The sequence below is a fragment of the Agelaius tricolor genome, unplaced genomic scaffold (genome assembly GCF_023055355.1).
Source record: "Agelaius tricolor isolate 1412-34295 unplaced genomic scaffold, bAgeTri1.0.p SCAF_16, whole genome shotgun sequence".
NCBI classification, from domain to species: Eukaryota; Metazoa; Chordata; class Aves; order Passeriformes; family Icteridae; genus Agelaius; species Agelaius tricolor.
In genome coordinates this window covers 8,293,519-8,316,136 of record NW_027269276.1, presented here as the reverse complement: position 1 = coordinate 8,316,136, position 22,618 = coordinate 8,293,519, and the positions used below count along the sequence as shown (strand labels likewise).

Genomic DNA, 22,618 nt, shown 5'->3' with positions numbered 1-22,618 from the left:
AGGGTGCAAACTGGCCCCAGCTGCCCCAGAGGAGGTGGAGCAAGCAGGAGGTGCCCATATCACCTGGTGTGTTTCCCAAAATTTGGGTCAGAGGCTGCTTTCCCCGCAGGCAATGGGTGCTGCTGGTCCCAGGCCAAAGCTGTTTTGTGGGCAGCCCTGCAGATTGCAGCACAGGTGTGCCCTTCACTGTCCCTGACACAGGGCACCCTGGCAGGGGTGAGAACAGCAGTGCTGTGGCTCCAGGCTCGCTGTGTTGGGTGAGGGCAGCATGGCCATGGACCTCCCTTTTCCACAGTGCCACCCAAAATGAGCCCACTGCCTTCTTCTAGGGGGAGAAAGTGGTCTTGGGCACACAGAAAAGTTTGTCTCCTTTTCTCTCATCTCCTGGTATTTTGGCCCCCATCCATGTAGCAGGCAGCAGATGACTCTGAGCTCCGTCCTGGGATTTTGGACTTTGTCCAGCTCACCTCTGAAACCTGCTATGCCTGAGGTCCTTTCCAGAAATTCTCCACCTTCTGGGAATCTGGAACTTGTCCAGGTGTCCCCGGGTAGAGGAGCTCAGCTCAGTCACCTTGGGGCCACAGGGGGGGCCCTTCCCTCCTCCCAGCCGTCCCCAGCGCGGTGCTTGGCCCAGGGAGGCACAGGGTGGCCACTGCAAAGCCACCTCCTCCCTCGGGGCTGGTGGGCTCTGGGGCACGAGCCAGGAAGGATCTGTGGCTGGGTTTGGGGTCTCAGCACCACTGACCTTCTGCCTGAGCAGACAGCAAGCCCAAGTCCCACTGGCTGGCAGGAATCGCCGCATCCAGCCGGCTCTTTGGAAGAGGAATTCCTTGGGTGTGTGCAGGACTCACCTTTGCTCAAAGTTCAGGAAGAGCCCTATGGATTTACAGTTCCCTAAGCATTCCTGCACCCAGAAAGCCTTGACACCACAGTCCTTCTTGGCTGTGCAGTGTCTTGCATCAAGGTCACAGCTGCTGGCCAATGACATTGCCCCAACATCAGCTCTCTGTCAAGCATTTCCCTTCCAGGACATCAGATACACCAGGGTGCACCATGGATAATGCTTCTGCAAAGAAATTTCTCTCCTGGATGAATGCCTTGTGTGTCCTCCTGCTGCTGCCAGGAGAAAAATCAGAGGAACAGGATGGGTTATTTCTAAATCCAAGAGGGAAGGTGTCAACTCACAATTGTCCTTTGAGGTCAAAAGATAGCACAAAGCATCTATAAATTGATGATGCAGACAGAGTACATTAAATAAATATCTGCCTATTAGTTCAGCTCCAAGAGCCTGAAGGCAAAATAGCTTTTCCTTGATAAACAACAAAGAGCCAATGTTTTTCTGGCCAGGTCATCTTTGATTTGGGGATGAATCTCCAAGTATCACTCTTTAAAGAACTATTACTGTTGCACACTGAGAGAGAGCCCATTACAGTGCACATGCCCCATTAGTAATGATTTATATGCACTGACACATTTTTTTTCTTTAATTTTCATTTCAAATTCATCTTCCTCTTCTGCATGGCCATCAGGTTCACGTTCCTTGTCAGCCCCAGGTGCTCCCCAGGATGACATCAAATGTCCTCACAGTCCACATCAGCAAAACTACCTGGCAGAGCTTTCCAGCAGCAATGGGACAGCCTGGAAAAGCAGCAGCATGGGCTCATCCTGCTGTCACCACATGGAGCCAGCAGCCTCATCAGGTTCTTCACTTTGAGGACCAAGCAAATATTTAACAAGTTCCCCTTGCACTACACCACAGTTCATTATCCAGTCTCCCGAGCTCCTCCAGTCAGTAATATCCTCTAATTGATGTGATTTGGCACTGGGCCATGGAGTTAAATTGATTTGTAGGCCAGCAGGAGACAGCAGATGCCCTTTACACTTGAGGAAAGTGGCATGTGCTGTGTTTACTGGCTGCTGCAAGGGAATGCTGTGGCACCAGATGCTTGCAGGGTGCAGGAAGGGGCTTGGCCTGCTTGGTGTCCTTGTCACAGCCCCATGGAGTGGCAGGGTGTGACTGCCACCAGGGAGTGCCTGGGCATCACCCCAGTGATGAAATTCCCCCTCCCTCCTCAACCCCAGGGATGCTGGTGCACAGGGTGAGAGAGAAACAGGGAATTCCCTTCTCTACACAGGGCAGGAGGAACAAGGGTGATCTTTTGACCATGACCATGACCAATTGAAGGGTGCTCCAACACAGTGTCCCATCTCTGGGCTGGAACCAGTCTGGGGCAGAAGAGTTGGCTCTGGTCGTGTAAGGGCAGGAGGAGCAGGGACATCCTGCCTGTTGCCCTCAGTAGAGTTGATAATCACATTTCCAAACTGCTTTGTTGCCAATTATTTTAGGGCACTGTCATGTAACTCTTGCTCAGGAAGGTCTACAAGTTTTAACAACCATATGCAGCTTGCCTCCAGGATTGCACCTCCTGCATATTAACACTGTGGAAAAGGAAGCCAGCATGGAATCTCAGCTCTTATCATCAGCCTAGTACTCGGAATATTTAAGCTTACTTGAAAGCCTCTTTTTATAATTATGAAAAAAACATTAATATGGTAGAAGAGTTAAGAATCTCATTTTCCATTTCAATCATCTTATTCATATTCTGAGAATTTTAAGCCAGCATTGAAATCCTTTTCTTATCACACCAGAGAGCCACATTCACCTTTAAGATATTTATTGATAATTAAAAATAGTAAGATGACAATCACTCATATAAAAACAATAAATCTGAATAAAGCAGGATGACTGGTGGAGGTGGGAGGAGGGTTCCTCCTTGGCTGTCACATCTCTCCAGGCCTCATGGATTGCACAGGGCTGGAAGGATTTTTCCTGAGCACTGGCCAAATCCCACACGGAAGCCGTTGCCCTGGCAGTGCCCTAGGGACAGAAAACAACACACAGCTTGTTCTGTGGGGACAGCAGGATTTAGCCAGGAATAAAAGTGAATAAAGGAATAAAGAGACCAAAACCAAGTGAAAACATCTCAGATATGCAATGAGGGGTAAGAGAAAAGAGCACCTGGAAGAGTTCAAGTAGCCCAGGAATATGAGAAGAAAAGAAGCACAAACTGTTAAACACAGCAATATGCAAGTTCAGTGAATTGATCAGAGAACAAACAAGATGTGCCAGCAATATTTCTGTTTTCAAACCTAACCTGCAGCACCATCAATCTACCTGGCAAACTGATTCACTGCCTGGCCCAGCCCTGCAATTAATCAAATAAATCTGGATTCTCTCTCTGCAGCATCAGGACTGCTCTGGGGATGTTGGGATGCTGGCAGCCAGAAAGGCAGTCATTAAACCCCCTCAAACAGCAGCACCTACCCTTGCAGAAGCTGTTTCACTGGCTAAAGCCAAGTGGTTTAGTTCCCTGAGAAATCCAGCCTCTGACTCCAAGTTCTCATTAATCCTGTGTTACATAAGAGGGGTGGGAGCTCTGCTGGCTGCTGCAGAGCTCAGGGGCTGTGACAGCCTCTCTGACCACGGGACAGCTCTGAGTCTCCCTGCTCCTGTGAGATGGAGGGGGTGGCACTGGGACAGGGACGCTGCAGCTCCTCCAAGCTGCTCCACAAAGAGCAGCCACCAGCAAAGCTGCAGGCAGAGCAGGGCAGGGGACACAGCCTGGCCCCTCTGAGAAGTCTATTCTGCAGCCTTCTGCCAACAGCAGCTGATCAAAGGAAGGACAAGTGGCATATGCTGCATTTTAAGGACTGATTTCATAGCTAGAGATGGATTTTCCTGATGGAATATATCACCTGCATGTGATAAAAAGCAGCTGCCTTCAAGAAGCCAAGAAGGAGCTCAACAGAACAGCCCCTAATTCCCACTCTTAGCACAGATCAGTGGAAAACCCCCCTGAGGAAGAGAAAGGGTGGGCTCAGGCTGCAGGGCAGCCAAAGTGACTGCAGCACAAAGAGAGACCCTGCCAGCCCTAGCCCACCCTGCAGCTCTCACAGCCAGACTGAAATGAAGTTTTCCAAGGACAGTGGTGTCTCTAAGTGCTTGTGTAAGGCCACAGACAGCATCCTGGTACCTGCCAGGTAATCCTCATCCTTAAGCAGCAGTGGAAAAAGGCACTGTAAGGCCCAGCTCAGCTTCCATTTGCCTCATTAGGCTTCATTGCCAGCTTTCCTTTGAGCAGCAGCTGATTATTTCAGTCCAGTTTGGTTATCCCTGCTGTCAGGCTCAATTTAGAGCAGCACCAAGGAGCAGCACACTGAACAAAGCCAGCCCTGTGCTGCCAGCAGCCCTGGCCTGAGCTCTGTGAGTGCCAAGGAGCTACTGAGGGGTTTTGGCAGGCAGCTGCCAGCACCACCAGGAGCCCTTCCCCTGCCACGCTCCCTCCCTGAGACACTTCTGAGAGAAATACATTTCTCTCATTTCATGTGTTAAGTCTCTGAAATAGGTCCCAGGTGGGGAGTAAGGATACAGAGTTGAAACAGGAAACCAGAAATGATGTGTTGAGCACTTGGCAAGAGCTAATGGCAGTGCCTTGGGAGAGGATGGAACAGCACCAGCCCTGCCCCAGGGGTGCCTTAAGGCCCTGGACCTGCCATACATCACCAAATAAAGAAATAAAGAAATAAAGAGGAGCAGCTCCCACACAGCCCCAGCAGCCCCTGCTCCTGGCAATGCCCTGGTGCCACAGCCACAAACTGTGCCAGGGTGGAACAGCCCAGCAGAACAATTGACCTGGCACTGCCCCCAGCTCACAGCAATGCCATCATGCCACCTTTGAAGGTTAAAGGCATTCAGGATTCAAAGCATTTAATGAATTAACATAGCTTGTTAATTGGGCAGGCAGAGCGTGGCTCCTGGGCTGCTCACATTTGTCCCCAGGCTGGGTCCCCATGCCAGCAGCTCTAAACTGAGAGGGGCTCCTTGCCAAAAGGGACAGGAGTGTGCAACTGCACAGGGATGTTCATCAGCCCTCACTGTGCCCTAATTTAGGGCTCCTGGCACAGCTGCTGGAGGGAGACTGAGGCCTGTTTTTTTTTTTTTCAGAGAAAACCAGTTTATAATTTTAAACTGTTTTGTCAAAAATCCTAGGAGTCCAGGTTGGGTTGAGCAAGCCCAGGCACACATTAACACCACACCATGAGGCAGCTGCCCACCAGGAGTTTGTCACTCACATTTTCTCTGCCCTCAGTCACACCTGTGAAGCCTCTCCCCACTGCCTGAGCCATGTGCAGACATCTCTGATCACATCAGCAGGATGGAGCTGCTCAGAGCCAGGGGTGGCACTGCCTGGGTCTCAGCTGGTGACACACAACATCCCACAGGACATTCCCCAAAATCCCAGCAGGTCACACAGCAAAGATACTGGAGGCTTGAAACAAAAGTTTCTCGTGGCTGCCCTTGCCAAATATTTGCACCCCCAAAGATGAGAGGAAAGGAAAAAATAGATTTGTTTTGCACTAGGATTTGTGTTAAAAAGAAGTAGGAGTGGGATTTAGATCACAAAACACTGTGGTAAAATTAAATTCATAAAATCCTTAGATTATCAAGATGAAAACTAAAACCATGTCTCAGCAGGAAACAGGCCTGAAGCAGAGCCCTTTCCAGAGGGGAGCTGGCCAGCTGCTCTAGAGGGCTCCACGCTGTTTCCCTCATACTTGATTTGCAACACACTTCACTGAGCAGGCCTAGGTTACAAATGAAATATTATTTGAAAAATACCTTTTTTTAGCATTTTCCAAGCTCTGCTCCACATGCAAACTTGTACTGTGGTGGAAACAATTCATCAACTGCTCCTAGTCCTTGGGTATTTTTACCCATAAAGGCAAACCTACCTCCATCATCTCCTTGGTGCCTACACACTGGCATAGCAACAGCATCAAGGATTTAGCAAAGCAAATAATCCATTCTAGAAAGCATTTATGGCAGGGAAATATCCATCCCCTGCTTGAGCCTCCTCACAGGTAGGATGGAAAGAGCTGTGCTTGCATGGCAGGTATGCAAGAACAGCCCAGCTCCACACCAGGGGCTGTCCTATGGAAATGTGTCCTTGCTGCAGTGTCAGAGCAGCTCTCCAGCCATTACCTGTCAGAATTACTTCATCTCCATCCTGCAGGAATTTCCGAGACTGCCCACTGCCGAGAGGGATTTCTTTTGTTCCATTCCAGGACAGCTCCAGCATGGAGCCAAAGCTCTCTGGCTCCTGCAGCAAGAGTTCATAAACAAATAAACAATTTTTCAGTGTCTTTCCTGCTGTTCAGCTTCTTGCTGCTGGGAGCAGACACACAAGTATGCTACCTCTACAGAACAGAGTTTTTGCTGTTGACTTAATTAATTGATACATTGGGTCCTTTTCCTGACTTTGCATTTTAATTTCTTGCTGGCTATTAGCAAGAATTATTAGTGATGCTTACAGCTGTTATCTGGTGTATTTAACATAGTGTTCAACCTGTTAAAGCAGTTTGGGTCTGCCACAGCAAGAATGGAAACAAGTGGAGGAGACTTCTACAAATCCAGTGCTTTTATGTGATCATGTTTCAGATTTTTAATTGCATTTTGTTCTTCAGAAGAGCAAAGCTGGCGTTTGTGAGTCTTTAATGTCTTCTGCAGTACAATGATCTGAAGATTCAAAAAGCACCTCAGAAATGCTCAAAAGTGAAGTACAGGCATCCCAGCTTGCAAACAACTTACCTGAGGCTGTGTTTGAGACAGCATGTACAGGATTTGTGTTTGGTGGTTCAGAAAGTGAGGGCTGCCCAGATATTGCAGCCACTGTCCAAATGGCAGCTCAGGGGGAGTAAAAGCTTGTGAAGCTGGCCCCAGCTTCATAGGAGAAACTAAAAGTTATACCAGGCACCTTTTACATTCTTTTCAGAAATTAAAAGCTGCATTTCATGGAGGGTAAATGCATTGTGAGGATGCTTCCACACAGAAGTTAATTTGAATCTGCTGTAAAATAATTCTTTGGGAAAGAAGTACAGGAGAGATCAAAACCCCAAAACTCAACAACATAAAAAACCCAGCCAAGCAAAAGCCCTACCCAAACCAAACCACTTCTCAGTGTGAATTTGGGGCTACCAAAGCAGCAGCCCAGAGTGCCTGGGAGAGAGCTGCAGATGGTTTTGTGGTGCTCAGATCGGGAAGGGCTCAGCCCCAAGCCCTGCTCCATTGGTTCTGGGTTGCTGACCAGTGACTGTCATGGTTTCAACACTTACAGGTCCACTGATGGTGCCAGAGGCCAGCAGGTCCCCAGGCCTGAGGTTGCAGCCATTGATGGAATGATGAGCCAGCTGCTGCTTCATGGTCCAGTACATGTGCTGGAGGGAGGAGGAACAGGGGCTAAAGCAAGGAGGCAGCAAAGGACAAACTTCTCTGGTGGCCATTAGGCTGTGCAAAGTGGAGTCATGTAGCATGGCCTATGGCATTCATAAAACCCACACTTTAACATGCAATTTAGTCCCTTAAAATTTTTCTTATTTCAGCTGGATTTCATTTTTCCTCTTCTTCCTCTCTGAGACCAGTGCTGCTGACCCAAGCTCCATGATTACACCCAGTATTTTAACAGCCTTGTAGAAAAATCTGCTTATTACTGATTTGCTGACTACTGATTTACTGATTAAGGTAATTACTATGCAAAGAGCCAAATGTGAATATGAAATGGATTGAGAACTGCTGCAGCTGGCACATAAATCTCCTGGTTTCAATCAGGGGGTGGAGGCAGAGCCACAGAGGGGATGGGGCAGACCCAGGTTGGCAGCAGTGAGTGGCATCCAAATCAGAGCTGTGGCTGCAGAGCTGTATTGCAAGAGACAATTCCCTGCCAAATGCACAGAGCTAAGGATGCTCTGAGCACCCCAAAGTCAGCAGCAGGGAGAGCTGTCCCCTTCACCAAGCATTCAGGTGTCCCCACCTCACAGGGGGGAATCACCACCACCTTCATTTCATCTTTCAAAAATGAAGTGTTTTTCATTTTTTGGAAAATTTTTGACTGCTCAGGGAAGTGGTGGATTCACCATCCCTGGAAGTGTTCAAAAGGTGTGTGAGTGTGAGGGATGTGGTTTAGTCGTGGGCTTGGCAGTCCTGGGTTAATATTTGGACTCAATGATCTTGGAGGCCTTTTCCAACCTTAGTGGTTCTATGATCCTGTTCTATGAGTCTAATGCAAAAAGCAGGGTTTGAAATTGCCTGGGCTGGAGCTGATGGCATCAGCAAGATTGCAAATAAACAAAAGATACTGGAGCTTTACCTTGAAATTGGATCTGCATATAGTAGCTGGCGTGTTCATTCCTTCTCCTGCAGAAAATAAAGGATAAAAAAGAGAGAAGCAATTTGTTTGTGTTGGATGGATGATGTTGGAGTCTTTTTATTTTACAGATGGATGGAGACTTCTTTTATCACTGTAATCCCTAGTGAGAAAGCAGTAATAACATTTTCTATTGCTATGAAGACCGGGATTTCATAGAAAACAAGTGTGTGGATTGCATTGGAGCAGTATCAAGCTGCCCATTTCCCACTCTCTGCTCTCCTGTGGGAGAAACCCCTGGACCTAGAGGTCAGCAGGGCCCTAAGGTGGGGGCTGAGCTGGGTTAACATCTGAATCCCACACAAACCTCATTCCATGCCTGTGCAGGGAGACCCCTCGGGGACCCTCCTCAAGGGGAGCACTCCCTGCTTGGCACATTGCTGCAGGGAGCAGAGCAGTTCTGCCCCTGTCTCTGGGCAAAGCAGGAAAAGAAGGAGCACAGAGCCCAGAGCAAAGTGCCTGAAGGTTGTTGGGGTGCCACAAAATTTAACTGGCAATTGCAGCTTTGTAACCCACTCAGCTTTGCCATACCTTTAATGGCAACAAAGAGCTTGATGTCAAAAGTGTAGGGCTCTTTATCCTGAAGGTAAGGCAGCGGCTTGGGATCCTAGAAGAACATAAAACACATCATAAACCAAAAGGAATTTAACAATCCACAAGACATTCCAGTGAGTACTGTGTACCCAGCCTGTGCTGCACAACCCATTCACTTCACCATTCTTACTGCTCAGATTATCACTTTTCTTGGTCTCATGCACACACTTTTAAAGATCTTTCTGAACAGACATGATATCCATGTAATCCAATTCCTTTTTCTGCACAAGGTTTGCAAAAGCCATGCCCATCATTTCAGCATAGAGGTTAATCCAGCACAGAGTGCCAGCAAACCTTTGCTCTGTGCCTGCACAAAGATGGTGAGGTCTCTGCAAGACTCTCTCATCTTTCCCAGTTTTAACCACCTGCACAATGCAGACAACTGGAAATGCTTGAACAAAGTGCTCTGGCTTGACTCCAGCCTCTCTCCACCACTTACTGCTACCAAAGACCCAGAAGAAGCTCTGATTAGTTTATTTTCCAGGTGTTTTAAAGATGATTTTTCTGCCCGCCTCAAGCAAGATGACAGCACAACATGTGCCAGGGCCAGTGACATCAATGAGCACTCAGAGGGCCCTGGTTGCCTTCATCTGCTCAGAAGCAGAACTGTGAATACCATGGAGACAATCCTTGGCATGGAGGCAGCTCAGTGGTTTCTGCTGATGTCACCTTCCAGCTCTGCTGACATTTTTCCAGCACTGCTTTTCCTTTATTTCAACCTTTTGTCTTGCTGACCTGCACAGGGTTTGGCAGCACAAATGGCATGAGAGCTTCCATGGTGACAACCCACGGAGAAATGGTTGTGCCAAGGCTTTTGCTCAGGAAAGGACCCAGAGGAACATATTCCCACTTCTGGATGTCACGGGCTGGGAAGAGAACATTCAAAGCAATGCAGGTAAATATATCCTAGCAATTGCACATCCCTCAGACCCATGAAAGGGTAACATGCATTGAAATTGCCAGCCCCAGCCTTTTCTAGCTGTTGTGCCCAAATCCTAATTTAAATCCATCCATTTTCAACCCAATTTCCTTAGATCAGCTAGATTAGGATGATAAATCAGCAATAAGTAAAACAAACCAGATCATCCCCATATAACCAGTATTTTTCCCCCCACTTAAATTTTTATAATGTGTAACAGTTATAATTTATTATATATAATTTATAATACATAAATTATAAAAATAAATTTATAATTATCCGTTTATACCCAGCTAACGGTCTTTGCCAGCCATAGAGAGAATTTCAACAAGTTAAATCTTTGCAGAGACTGAGGGATTTGTGATTGCCAAATCCTTTTCCTGACACGGAAATCAATCACCATCCTTGGTATCACCATCCTTATGACTCCTCCATCCCTGCCCAGAAGAAACTAGACTGACATCAGCTCTTTCATAAGTAAATAAATCTTCATTAGGCAGCGATTTCTGGTTCTACTAATTGATCAAAGATGGATTGATGCAGGCAGCACTTCATTTCCATCCCTGTCAGTGGCACCAGTGGTTTCAGCGATCAGTTGTGCCGTTAGAATATGGAATTTGTGCCTCTCTGGGGTTCCCGTGGTGCTGCACCCCCCTCTCCAGGCAGGCTCCCACAGCAGCGCTCACCGCTCCAGTCGTTCATCAGCACCATCCCAAAGATGTGCTCCTGGGCCCTGCTGATGGGAATGGGCTCCCCAAACTTGTTTCCAGGACCTACAAAGAACGCCTGAAATCCAAAAGCAATGTGTTGATTATGGTTTTGGAGCTGAAAATCTTTGCTGTGCAGAGAGTCGCGGACAGCAGCAACAGAGGCAGGACAGGATGAGTTTTGCACCATTTCCCACACACATTTGGACAAAACCCATGGCCTGCTCCCCTTTTCTTCCCCTCCATGAAGCTGGCAGGCTTGAATTACTTAAGAGCTCTGTGTTGCTAAGAGACAGGCATTAAACAAGGGCACGATGTTGTCAAAATGCAGGAGGAAGAAATGGTCCCTCCTAATTGGAGTCCGGGTGCAGAACAGGTTTGCCCACTGAAGGGACTGATTGCTGCAGACAGGGAACAGGAAGGAGTTTAAAGTCATCCAAGGGGACACTGAATGTGGCTGGAGCCTGATGAGACAGTGGGCAAGGACAGGCAGGGGGAGAAATGTGCCCCCTTTGTAAAGCAGGCCATGAACTGGGTGCCTGCACTCGTTCCCTTAGGAATCCACAGCCTGCACATGCAAAGGATTTTATGGGAAATCTCAGCTGTCTCTTTCTGTCTGCAATATGGAAGTTTTTCCTTCTGTTCTTGCAGCAGCCAGCAGCAGAGCTCAGGCTGGAAAGCAGAGCCATGGCAGCCCCATGGGAACCCCACTTTGTGGGACTGCATCTCCTCTTACAGCATTAAAGAGTTTCACCACATTTTTATAACCATTTCCATCAATATTACATTTCTTCCACTACTTTTTATTTTAAAGGGAAAAGATTGGGAATAAAACATACAAAAATTATATAAGCTATTAAAATGATATAAATCTTAATAGGATCCCATTAAACCCTCCCTTCTGGACCACACTAAGCCACAGCATGATGTGCCTTCCCACCATGTTTTTTTACAACACCCACAGCACAGGTTTTAACTTTCCAGGCAGGAGAATCAGGAGTCAGAATCCCACTGCCAAGAACTCTGCTCTAGCACAAGGTGCAGACAGCCTGGACTGCCCAATCCCCAGTGTCCACTGATGGATCCTGGCTGCACTGCTGACCAGGAAATGGGCTGTGGTGGCTGTGAAAAAGAATTCTGCTGCCTGACTGCACCACTGGTGCTCAGCTTTGGCCAGGTGAGCTTTTTCCAGCCTGAGAGCTGTATGAGAAAACCTCCCAATGAGCTAAGGCACCCTGCTCCTCACCCAGAGCAAAGGTTTGCTCCACAGAAACCCTTACTGCCTGCAGCACAGACAGCTCAGAGAGGAACACAGGAGTGGGCCTTATGGGACATTCAGTTTGGAAGAAGCTAAACCCACCCTTTCTTCCCTGGTTCTATTTTAATATATTTGAAGTCATAAGGAGAAAAAAGCCTCTCACCATTTCTAACTCGATATCCAGACGTTTACAAGCACCAAACACTGGAGGTTTATCTGTGGGTAGAAGCAAGAATATATTACAACAGGGAGGCAGCTAGGGAAATAGAAGTAATGGCCAAAAGAAACAGCAGCTGGTGCTGCTTGGCATGGAACAGAAAATTGACTTAAACCAGGCCTTTCTCTTGCCCTGACCCCAGGCTGGGCTTTAGGCAAGGCATCCCAGACCCTTCCACCCCACTACTCTGTGATGTGGAGCTAAATTACAGAATAAAAGAAATAAGAATCCAGATTAAAATCCCCCAGAACTCACCATTGTCAGGTTTTGTTTGTCCCATGGGTCTCCTGATGGGCGTCCCAGACACCACAACAGAGGATGCCCGGCCATGGTAACCCACAGGTAAGTGCAGCCTTGGGAAAGAGCACAGGGCCTGGGTTAGCTGGGTGCCAGAGCAGCTTTGGGGGTGCAAGCACCACGGGAGGGTGGGGTACGAGGAGAAGGAGCTCTGCATGCATGGGCACAGACCTCAGTACCTTACTCTGATATAAGGATGGGAGTGAAATATAATAACAAAGCCATGTTGCAGTCTTAATGCCCTGCTGTGCCACTGCTCCAATTAATTCCTTGGATCTTAAAATCTGCTTTCTTTTCACTCAGCAAAACCTAACTTTTTAGGTATGTTTGTCTTTGAACTGGGGGCTGCACAGTCACTGGTGTGGCCACTGCAATGAAGGGCAGTGCAGGTTCAGCTGAGGCTGGGGACGTATGGAATTTGGTTCTGGTATTGAACTCTGGACAGGACTGATTCTCATCTGCTATGAACTGAAACCAGTGTGACCCTGAAAAACTACTCAGACCTTTGAAACATCATGTATGTGTAAGGATAAGTCTGCAAAACAATGCTGCACTAGAGAGCATCCAAGGCACCCACCAGTTCGGCATCAGAGCGTTCTCCTTCCCCCTGAACATGATCCCAACGTTTGTGGCATGCTGGCGTGAGGAATAGAAGTCAGTGTAATCTCCTGCATGGGGAAAGAAGCCACAAAACAGGGATCAGTGGCAGGCAAGGCCCTCATCTGTGGGGCTGAAGCACCTCACCCACTGCTGGGAAGGGAAGGAGCAGAGAAGGAGACAGCGGGAGCACTCAGGTGTCACAGACATCTTTTATGAAAAATCTTTTTTTTAGGATTTTTCCTCCTGAGAAGCTGAGAGACCTCAGGAACAAAATGTAAACAATGGTTATCTGCTGCTATGGAATGCAGCAGGTAGATCTTTGATTAACTCATGTTAGTTGTTCCTAATTGATGGCCAATCACAGTGAGCTGGCTCAGACAGAGAGTCTGAGCTGCAAGCCATTGTTATCATTCTTTCTTTTTCTATTCTTAGCCAGCCTTCTGATGAAATCCTTTCTTCTATTCTTTTAGTAGAGTTTTAATATAATAGATATCATAAAATAATAAATCAAGCCTTCTGCAACATGGAGTCAGATCCTCATCTCTTCCCTCATCCTCAGACCCCTGCGAACATGGTCACACTCGGGGATGTCAGAGATAGCATAAAGGGGTGCTTGACAGTTCACCTATACATTATGCAGACAAAAATGGCGTTTTTTGGTTTTTTTTTAAAGTCTCCAGTAGAGAAGAGAAGGCAAAAGGCAGGACATAAGCAGCAGCCCCCTTTCCATAGTCAAGCAATCCCCGCTGCTTTCCCTGCAGCCGGCGGCAGCGGCGCAGGGACCCGGGCGATACTCAGGACATCTGCTGCCCTCTGCTGCCATCCCTGCAAACAGCTCCCACTCCCGAGCCACGGGAAAACACAGGCAACGAGGGGAAAACACCCAATGGGAGGGTGTATTTGCATGATGTTGGTCAGGGAGCTCAGTAATAATTATCCAGCAGCTCCTGGAGCATCCAGCAGTAAGTTATCCCTGCAGTTCCAGCCTCCCAGAGCAGGACCCAGCCAGCCAGGAGAAGCAGGAACCACACACGGGACAGAGCTGCACCTAAGGGCTGTGGAATCCTAAATACACCTCCCATCTGTGTGATCCTGCTTGGTTACACCAGGGCAACCCATTCCCAGCAGCCATGGGAGCCAGGAGCCAGCAATTGTCTCACAGGACATGTTCAACATGAAACTGTTTTCAGGAACTCCTCATGGTTCCTCTGGGACAGGCTAGACTTTGTCCCAAACCAGGGCTGTGCCCCCAGGAAGGCAAAAGCCAGCTCAGAACAGAGCTTAGATAGAAAATGGGCAAGCTCACATCCCTGTTCCTGTGCAGGTCATGCCCTCAAGTGACTTTGACCAGGTTGGTTTGGGTCCAAACACAAATTTCTGCTAAAAGCAGGAAATGCTTATGTATCTATATGAATGTAGGAATCCCAAAGCAGTCCTCATGGGAGTGGAGGCAAGATCTGGGATGCAGAGTGCAAACTCATACTTGTTCACAAGGCTGTGCTGGAATATCTGCCTTGGAAACTTTGCAACATCTGAAATATTTTCTGATGGCAAAAGGGGAAATTGTTGGAAACTGAACAAGTGTTTCTTTCCTGGCTCTAGTCACAAAGGCCTGTGGTGATGCCAAGCTGATGACAGGAGTTATGTACCACCAGACACCCCTGATTTAGTGGAAATTGCATCCAGGAGTGCTCTGGCTGCTATTGAGCTTCCCCAGGCTTTTATTCTTGTGCCACAGACAGCACCTAGCTTTCATTATGTGCAATAATCTACTTGTGGCTGCTGCAAAGGCCATTCCCTGTCACAGCTATGATGTGTCTGTCTGGGGCAGCTGGAAATGAAGCAGCTGCTCCTGTGGGAGCACAGGGCAGTGCCAGGAGCCCCTGGCTGCCCCCACACTCACCAATGTGGGCAGGCAGGTGCATCGTCGCAGCAGCTTGAGGTACAAATGCCCTGAAATGAAAAATGATGCCTTCAGATCTCAGCAAACTTGCAGCTCCCACCCCTACGAAGCATGGAAGAGGCTGACTTGCTCCCCCAGCTCCTTCCTTAATTTAGTTTGCAAAAAAAACCCTAAAAAAACAATAAACCTGGCAGAAAAGCTGGTGACTGCACAGGCTGCTGTTCCTGGGATGGCTGCAGCAAAAGGAGCAGCTGCCAGGGGCTGGCTGGATTCACAAGGGACACAGAGAAATCCCAGAGCCCCTGCCCAGGACAGCACTGCCTCTGCTGGGTGGGAAGGATCAGTTCATGGCTCGTGGCTCCTGGGGGCTCTGATTCCAGCTGCTGGCCCTGCTCATGGGGCAAGCAGCAGCTCAACCCTTGTCCTGCTCATGAGAGCCTAAATCCTCCCAGTTCCCCTGGCAGGACAGGGAGGAACAGCTCCTGCTCAGGGCCAGGGCAGGCATTGTGGTGCCTAAAGCATCACTCCAGACAAAGGAGAGGTGTGGGGTTGATGGACACCCACGTTTTCCATCAGCACAGAGCAGAGCAGAGCAGAGCAGAGCTGAGTCCTCCTCTCCTGTCCCTACACCACTGCACAGCCCAAAAGCTGCAGCCAATTTGTGACCACATGCTCAGTTTTAGCAGAGTCAATTGGTTACTGAGAACAAACTGGGGAGTGTCCCCTTCCTGCTCCAGGTGGGACAGGCAGCTGGGAGGGGTGGAGACCCTTGAACCGTGTCTGCATGGAAGGCCATGGGGCAGGAGGGGGGCCAGAGCACCAGCCCAGCCCCACAGAGAGCAGAGCTCTGGACACACCCAGGGCAGAGCTGGAGAGCGACACCCTGGATCTGCGGGCAGTCCCGGGACTAATCAGAGATTAATCTTTAGGTAATTAAGAGACGGAAGCACTGGACGTGCACAAACCCCAGTTAATTCCCACGTAGGAGGCAGGTGGCCACGTCAGACTGTTGGTTTTGGTGTGCTGTCACTCAGGTGACACAGGCACAGCTGACACCTCCCTGTGCCACTCTCTGCTCCCTCACCTCCTCCTCAGCTCCGTGTTGTCCCTCAGGGTGGGCTCTGCAGCTGACAGCAGCTTCTGCAGGAGAGCCCTGGCCTCGCTCCACGCCGGCCGGCCCAGCCCCATGAAGGCATTCAGGGTGGGCTGACAGTGACACACAGGGACAGGGACAAAGAAAAAAAAATCTCATTTTTACTTATCCTTCACTGCAGGAAGATGTCCCACACTCCCATCCTGGTGTTGGATGCCCGTGCCCGGGGTTATGTGGCTGTGGCTGCCCAGAGCAGCCATGCCCTGCCCATGGCTGCCCACACCCCCATCACAGCCCTCTGCAGCAGGACCATGCTGGCATCACCCCATGCTTCACCCCTGCAGCCCCTGCTGGCTTTGATGTCTCAGCCAGCTCTAGACAGACGTTGTTCATATTTCCCTTTATCCTTAACACACAACCTCCCTGTCATTAATATCCCATCCATGGAGTGTTGAGGGCACAAGCACAAGTGAATTTGCATTTAGGGTTTGTGTCAGACACCTGCATTGCCAAAGGATGATGACTCTTTCCTGGAAAATGACCTTTGGACCTCCCCAATGCCCCTGCTGTCCTTGCAGTCACACCTGTGATGGTTTTTGCTCTACCAGAACCCACCTGACAACATATTTCCAGTTCATGTTCTTTATCTCACCACCAGTTGCTAAAGTGCCTTATGGAATATTTGCTAAATACTTGTGGAAATTATACCAGACACTGATAAATACCTGGTCAAAGACGTGCTGGTGTTTGGCAAGAGCTGGTCCATTGAAAAGATGTTTGATGACGCTGAGATCCAAAATCTGGTCACCAATGGCTACCCCAAGCCTGTGCCGAGGCTGCAAAGCAGCAAGAGAAGGGGGGGGGAAGAGAAAAAAATTGATGCTTGTAGCCAAAAATGCCCCAAAGAGGGCACAGGGGAAGACAGTGACCACAGAGAGTTAAAGCCATCCAGGACAAAGGTCTGGTACCACAGCAATGGATCATCAAGAGCCCTCTGAGTCTGGCTGCTGAAAAAGGTTAAGCCCTATGGGCAGAGCATCACTGCAGACTCCCTGCAGACCTTGAGGGGTGGAAAAGAGCCCCATCCCCATCTTTTGGGGAAAGGATAGCACAACAAGCAGAGGTTTATCTCCCTGCCCTCTTTCCCCCAGAAGGAGGCTGACTTGCTCATTAACACCCCTAATTAACGACATGCATTGCAGATTAAGCCCATACATCTGCAATGTGCTGTGAAGAGGGAAAACACTGCTGCTCCTCCTGCCAGTGGGGAACAGCAGCAGAGGGGGGCCATGGGCAGGGTGAATTCCATCCCTGTGGACATGCCATTGGAGCAGCAGCCATTTCTGCAGCCCAGCTGCTCCCCAGAGGACTGAGGGTGCTCTGGTGATGCCAGCAGGCACACCATGCCCAGGCACATGGATTCTGTGCCTCGCTGGACGAGGCTGCCCTGCACCACCCATCCTCACAGCACACCAGGAGCTCAGAACCCCCACGCCGAGCCCAGGCTGGATCCCTGCTGGATCCTCACTGCAGGAACAGCATCCCACACATGGGGAAATGGCACAGATGCAGCCCAGGAGACAAAGCTCCTGTTCATGCCCCGGGCCACGTGCAGCCAGCGGCGACAGACCCAGGGCAGCTGCACGGGGCAAAAACACACCACAGCCTCCATTATTGTGTCTCTGGGAAAAGAGAGACAAACTGTTACAGCCACTCTGAAAAGCAGCTCACCAAAATAACCATCTTCAAAGATGCATGCTATTAAACGTATTTTTCAACCTTTAATTTCCAAACAAGATTCCAAATGTGGTAATAGGCGTTTATTCAGCAAACATTCCTGCAGGAAAAAAACTAAAGGTCATGTCAGGTTAATTTGTAACTGGGATAGTCAGGAATGACACCAATTGTTTTTGCCTGAAATCATTAAAACATTCAGCTACCTTCAGAACATTGTTCTCCTAAATAACTTCTGTAAGTCTTGCCTGTCATTTCACAGGGTTTGAGTGAAGATGTCTTTTTCAGAGAACAGTTACTGAGGAAGGCAGAAAAATAATCCAAACTTGCTAGATAACAGCATGCACATCTTGGAATAGATTAAACACACCATCTCATTTTATCTTCAGAAAATACCACATCAGAAAACACAATCTTCAGGTTGTTGTTTTTTTTTTTAACCTACATGGATAACTAGCAGAAACCAGAAGATAATGATGAAGTTTCCATAAGCAATGACAAATTCTCCACTTTTTCCCTCTGAGAAGCAGCTCTTGGCTTGTTTCCCTTTCTCCAGGAGCTCCATCCTGTCAGGCCCTCAGAGGTGTGAGGTCCAGCCCAGCTGGGCTCAGTTCTGATGAAAATTGGGAATTGAGAGCTACCTCTTTGGTAGAAAGGTTGAACCACATTTTCTTATGTGATCATCATAAAATAGAAGGCCTGGAGCTGGCTCAGCTGGCAGGCTTTGGGCCCAGCTTTAAACATGACACATTTGCACACACTTAATGCAGCATTGCATAAACATACACCCAATAGAACACAATGGGTCAGCTGCAAAAACAGGTAAAACACATTTGGTGCCCTGGTTTAATGCTTTGGCAGTCACCAACAAAACTCCTCAAGAGCAGTAGTTAATGGGGTTTCTTAAGGGTGATTACAGTCACAAAGAAAATGAAAGATCAAGTTAAAAATTAAAAAATTGAGTGTGAAATGTACTGTGCCTCTACATAGGGAGTGGAAGGGTCAAATACAGATTAAATGATGTCACAGAAATGATCAAAACCACACAAGAACTACTGTACATATTAGCCACAGTATTTCTCATCAGTATTAACACTTCTGATTTCTTTTGTGCAGTTTCAAAGAAGCTGTAATCAAAATAACCACACTAAGGAAGCAGACAATGTGTCAGCTACAGCTTTGCCATCAGGTCAGGAAGCCCTGAGTGTCTCAGGCTGGGAAGTCTCCTTTATCCTACATTGCTGGGAAATTCTGCTCTCTCATAGCCCTGGAACAATTACAACATCCCAAGAACAAAGTTTGCTGTTACTCACCTCCTCCTTTGTGGAGAAAACCCCATAGGGGAGGTTTTGGAGAGGAAAATCAGAGTCCTTGTCTACCTGGATGAAAGACATGCTGACCCCCAAGCAGCCCTGCTTACACACAGCTCCCACCTCCCAGGTGCTTCACACCTTCCTCGGAGGAAGATCCTCTCCAGGTGCTGCAGCCCAGAGCAGAGGAGCATCAAATCCCACCCTCTGTCCTCAGGCACACACCAATCCCTGCTCCGGGGCCATCCCACCCCCTGCCCGGGCCCTGGCAGTGGTTAATCAGTGCCAGGGCTTGGCCTGAGTCAGCAGCTGGGAGCTGCTCCCAGCCAGGCACTGACCCTGGTGAAAGGGGGTCCTCTCCTCACAGGTACCTCTCCTGGAGGTATTTACATGTGTGGCACTGAATTTAGGGGTGGACTTGATGTTCTTGGAGGTCTCTTCCAACCTTAACACTTCCATGATTTTACAAACTCTCACATGAAACTCAGGCCTTCCTGTAACAGGGGTGAAGGATCCAGCAGCTCTAAGAGCAGAGGTAACTGCCCTGGTTTCACTTTGGAGGGGTCACTTATGTGCCAGGGCCCTGGTGAAATGATTATGTCCATACTGATTCTCCCACCACAAGCTCAGCAGCCCTTGGGAAGTTGCACAATTCACACCTGAAACTGCACCTTTTGTGGTTTTCAGTTTTGCAATGCTGCTGCACCTTGTCAAGTTCTTCCATTTTCTCCAGATTGTTCCACCACCTTAAAACCAGAGAAACATGTGCAGCCAACCAAAAAGAACAGGGAAGCTTGGTGCTTCTGCTCCCAGTCCCAGCATTCTCCCACCTGCAGCAGAAAATTCACTCATTGTCAGTAGAAGCCAATGAGGAAACATCCTTGAAATTAGAACTAAATAGTAAAGGCCACATCTTTCCAATAAAAACAGGAAGACACTTGTCATAGCCAAGCCAAAGAATTGGTTTGCTGCTCAACCTTTTTTTTCTTTTTTGGCAGAGTCTTTAGAAGAAATGCAGCAAATGGTACAGCCAGAGATTCAGTGCAAGATGATATAACAGCATCATCTGTGACAGCTGCTCACTCACTGAGACACAAGCTCACAAGGTGCTGTTTGAAAAGGGGTCTTATTTAAACATCACAATGCCTAGCTTGTGGAAGATTTCCTGTAAAATTTATCCTGACTGTTGGAAATGTTTTAAACACAGTGAAGAGGTTTTGTGGACAGATTGTAGGATCTGGGCTATAGAACCTGCTTATTCCAAAACTCAAACAAAACCATGCTGAAAACCTGTTCCAATACAGAGATCAATGTGAGGAGACAGCCCAAGCATTTTGTAGTGCTGTGAATGTGCTGGTGTTAATTAAAATGTTAATCTGCTAACCTCAAGCTGATGACACAAAATACAGACTGAAGTGCAGATCAACCACCAGGGTAATACAGGGCATTGCCAAAGCAAACAAACATGACACAATTCTCAGGCGTCACAGAAAGGTGGACAACCAGTCTAAATGTAAGCTCATCAACAGATAGGAAGTATGTGAATACTTTTCTTGTACCTTTCCTTCTTTCAGGCACCAGAGCACACAAATATACCAGGTTTTCCCCCACCTTGTGAAATCTATGGCACGTTCTCTCTGCCTGGCCCAGAAGCATTGCTGTGATGTGAAAGGAAGATGGGTCAGGAGGGCACATAAGGAGAGAGAAAAGGAAAAGAGACCAGAAAGAGGGAAGAGGGAGGACTCAAAGTGAGAAGGATTAGAGAATAGGGAAGTAGCAGCAGGGAGTAAAGCAAACAGAAACACCCACCAAAGATGACACTGCTGCTCTTCCATGCCTTGTGCTGTGTATGAGGAAGTTTAGCAAATGTTTTGAGGAAATACAGGCTCTCTGACCCATGATAAGGCAGACCATTACTGAAATTTGCCAGTAAGTTATTTTTTCTTTACTTCCTTTACTATAAACTCCATGTGCTTCATAGATTGTGGTTAGGCCATTTGTGCAAGCACAAGCTACTTCATTTATTATTCAGTCTTGCAGATTACTTTCTGTTACCATTAGAGAAAGCTTCTTCTGCTGCACAGTTTATATCCTAAATGTAGTGTTTTATCTACTAATTGCCAGCCATAGCCTTTTTAAGAGCATGCTGAATTTTAAAATCAACAGACAAGGTCTGGAATCTGCAGTGTCTCCCTGGTAGTTACAGGTGAAGAGATAAAAAACCACATCAGAATTTAGCTGGCATTGGGATACACGTGGTAGCTGTGAATAAATACACTTTAAGTAAAGGAACCATCAATGGAAGGTCCCCATTAAAATAAGCAAGAGAAATCCAACTTATATATGCCAGTGACAGCCACAGGGGCTCAGATTTTTTTAAATTTTATTTAATCAAAGTTAAGACGTGGATAAACATAAATACAGCACAGGTACTTCAGATCATTCTTCATATTTGTGTACAGACAAACTGATGGATGTAATCCCAATGAAAACTGCAGTCAATGAAGTGCATACAGCCTTCCCCCCACACACACAAAAACAAACCCCAATTTAAAAAAAAAAAAGAAAACAACAAAAAACCCCACACAATCTCAGCACACACTCTCATTACAAATGATTCATACATAAATAGGTAGAGGGTGCAAACAAGCTAATATGCGAACATGTATAACCTCTCGTTAATGGGAAAAAAAAACCAGAAGCAGCCATAATGATTAAAATACATTCAGTTACTGATAACTAGTTGTGCCATACAAGGCATTATCAATAAAAAAAAAAAAAAAAGGAAATTGTGCTGCAGAGAAAAGCTATATACAACAAGAAAATAAACTGCAAAGTTAACGCATGCATGTTTTATCCTGGAAAAGCACAGCCCTCCAATATTTTCTCCATGTTTGTTATAAAAGCCCTCTGCACTCAACTAAAATTAAAATGATCTTAAAGGATAATACTTGTAAAGTTTACTTAAGTCTTCAGCCACAGAAAACTGCAATGAAAATAATGTTCAGAGTCATTTTCAAAACAAAAAAAAACAAAAACAAAAAAATCTATTCATCTGATGACATGCATGATTAAAAGGTCTAGGCAAGATACACTGCTCTACGTTCCTGATGACTAAGGAAAAAAGCTCAAGTCAATTTAATCTGCAGATGGTCAGAAGATTTTTGTATTCCAGCAGAAGCAGCAGTTCAGATCTTCTGGATCTTTTCCCCAACAACTACAGGATTCTCTTTTCTGATTTTCTCAGCAGCATCAGCTTTGTAATTGTAAGAGCAACTGTGTACATCTGAGTAACGGTGCATTCCACAGTAAACGTTCCCACACCGGCATTCGAACCCTGTGGACAGAAACAGCAGCTTAGACATTTCAACATTCCTGATGACACTGGTTTGCTTTAAATCCTGAATGTGTTCACTCACTAGCAGTAAATCTCAGTCACCAGTGTCAATCAATCAGCCAAAGAGCCTCTGCTGCAGAAAGCATAAGAATCACAAGTAATACATTTTTAAGTGATTACAGCAAGATTTGTCTTGACCATTCCTTCTTTTTGCATGACTAGCACAGAACATTCCTACAGAACTCCTGCTCTTTTGCCGTGTTTATGAATCTTCACCCTCCAGAACTCAGGCCCTTTCACTGGACCACTGCAAAGCTGGCTAGTGAATGGCAGCAAACTATCATCCAATTCCTTAGCTAAGCAGACTTCCAAAAGGAAGTATTTGGAA

At 47.4% G+C, this 22,618-nt stretch overlaps 2 protein-coding genes across 6 annotated transcripts in view; both read right to left on the bottom strand.

Moving 5' to 3' along the window:
• Positions 1-2,658: 2,658 nt before the first annotated feature.
• Positions 2,659-21,143, bottom strand: FAH (fumarylacetoacetate hydrolase). The gene is made up of 15 exons (XM_071441334.1): positions 19,265-21,143; positions 18,897-19,226; positions 16,575-16,685; positions 15,841-15,962; positions 14,757-14,806; positions 12,831-12,921; positions 12,212-12,309; positions 11,903-11,955; positions 10,461-10,560; positions 9,591-9,721; positions 8,793-8,868; positions 8,205-8,251; positions 7,174-7,275; positions 6,044-6,161; positions 2,659-2,878 (listed from the first exon to the last, which is right to left on the bottom strand). The coding sequence occupies exons 2-15, from the start codon at positions 18,975-18,977 to the stop codon at positions 2,799-2,801; spliced, it is 1,260 nt and encodes a 419-aa protein (XP_071297435.1). The 5' UTR covers positions 18,978-19,226; positions 19,265-21,143; the 3' UTR covers positions 2,659-2,798.
• A 116-nt stretch (positions 21,144-21,259) lies between these two features.
• The window catches only part of ZFAND6 (zinc finger AN1-type containing 6), a 36,543-nt gene continuing 35,184 nt past the window's right edge, over positions 21,260-22,618 (bottom strand). For all 5 annotated transcript variants that reach the window (XM_071441336.1, XM_071441337.1, XM_071441339.1 and 2 more), the window contains one exon: positions 21,260-22,230. In XM_071441336.1, the coding sequence (XP_071297437.1) occupies positions 22,082-22,230 (149 nt within the window). In that variant the 3' untranslated portion in view covers positions 21,260-22,081. The remainder of the gene's footprint in view (positions 22,231-22,618) is intronic.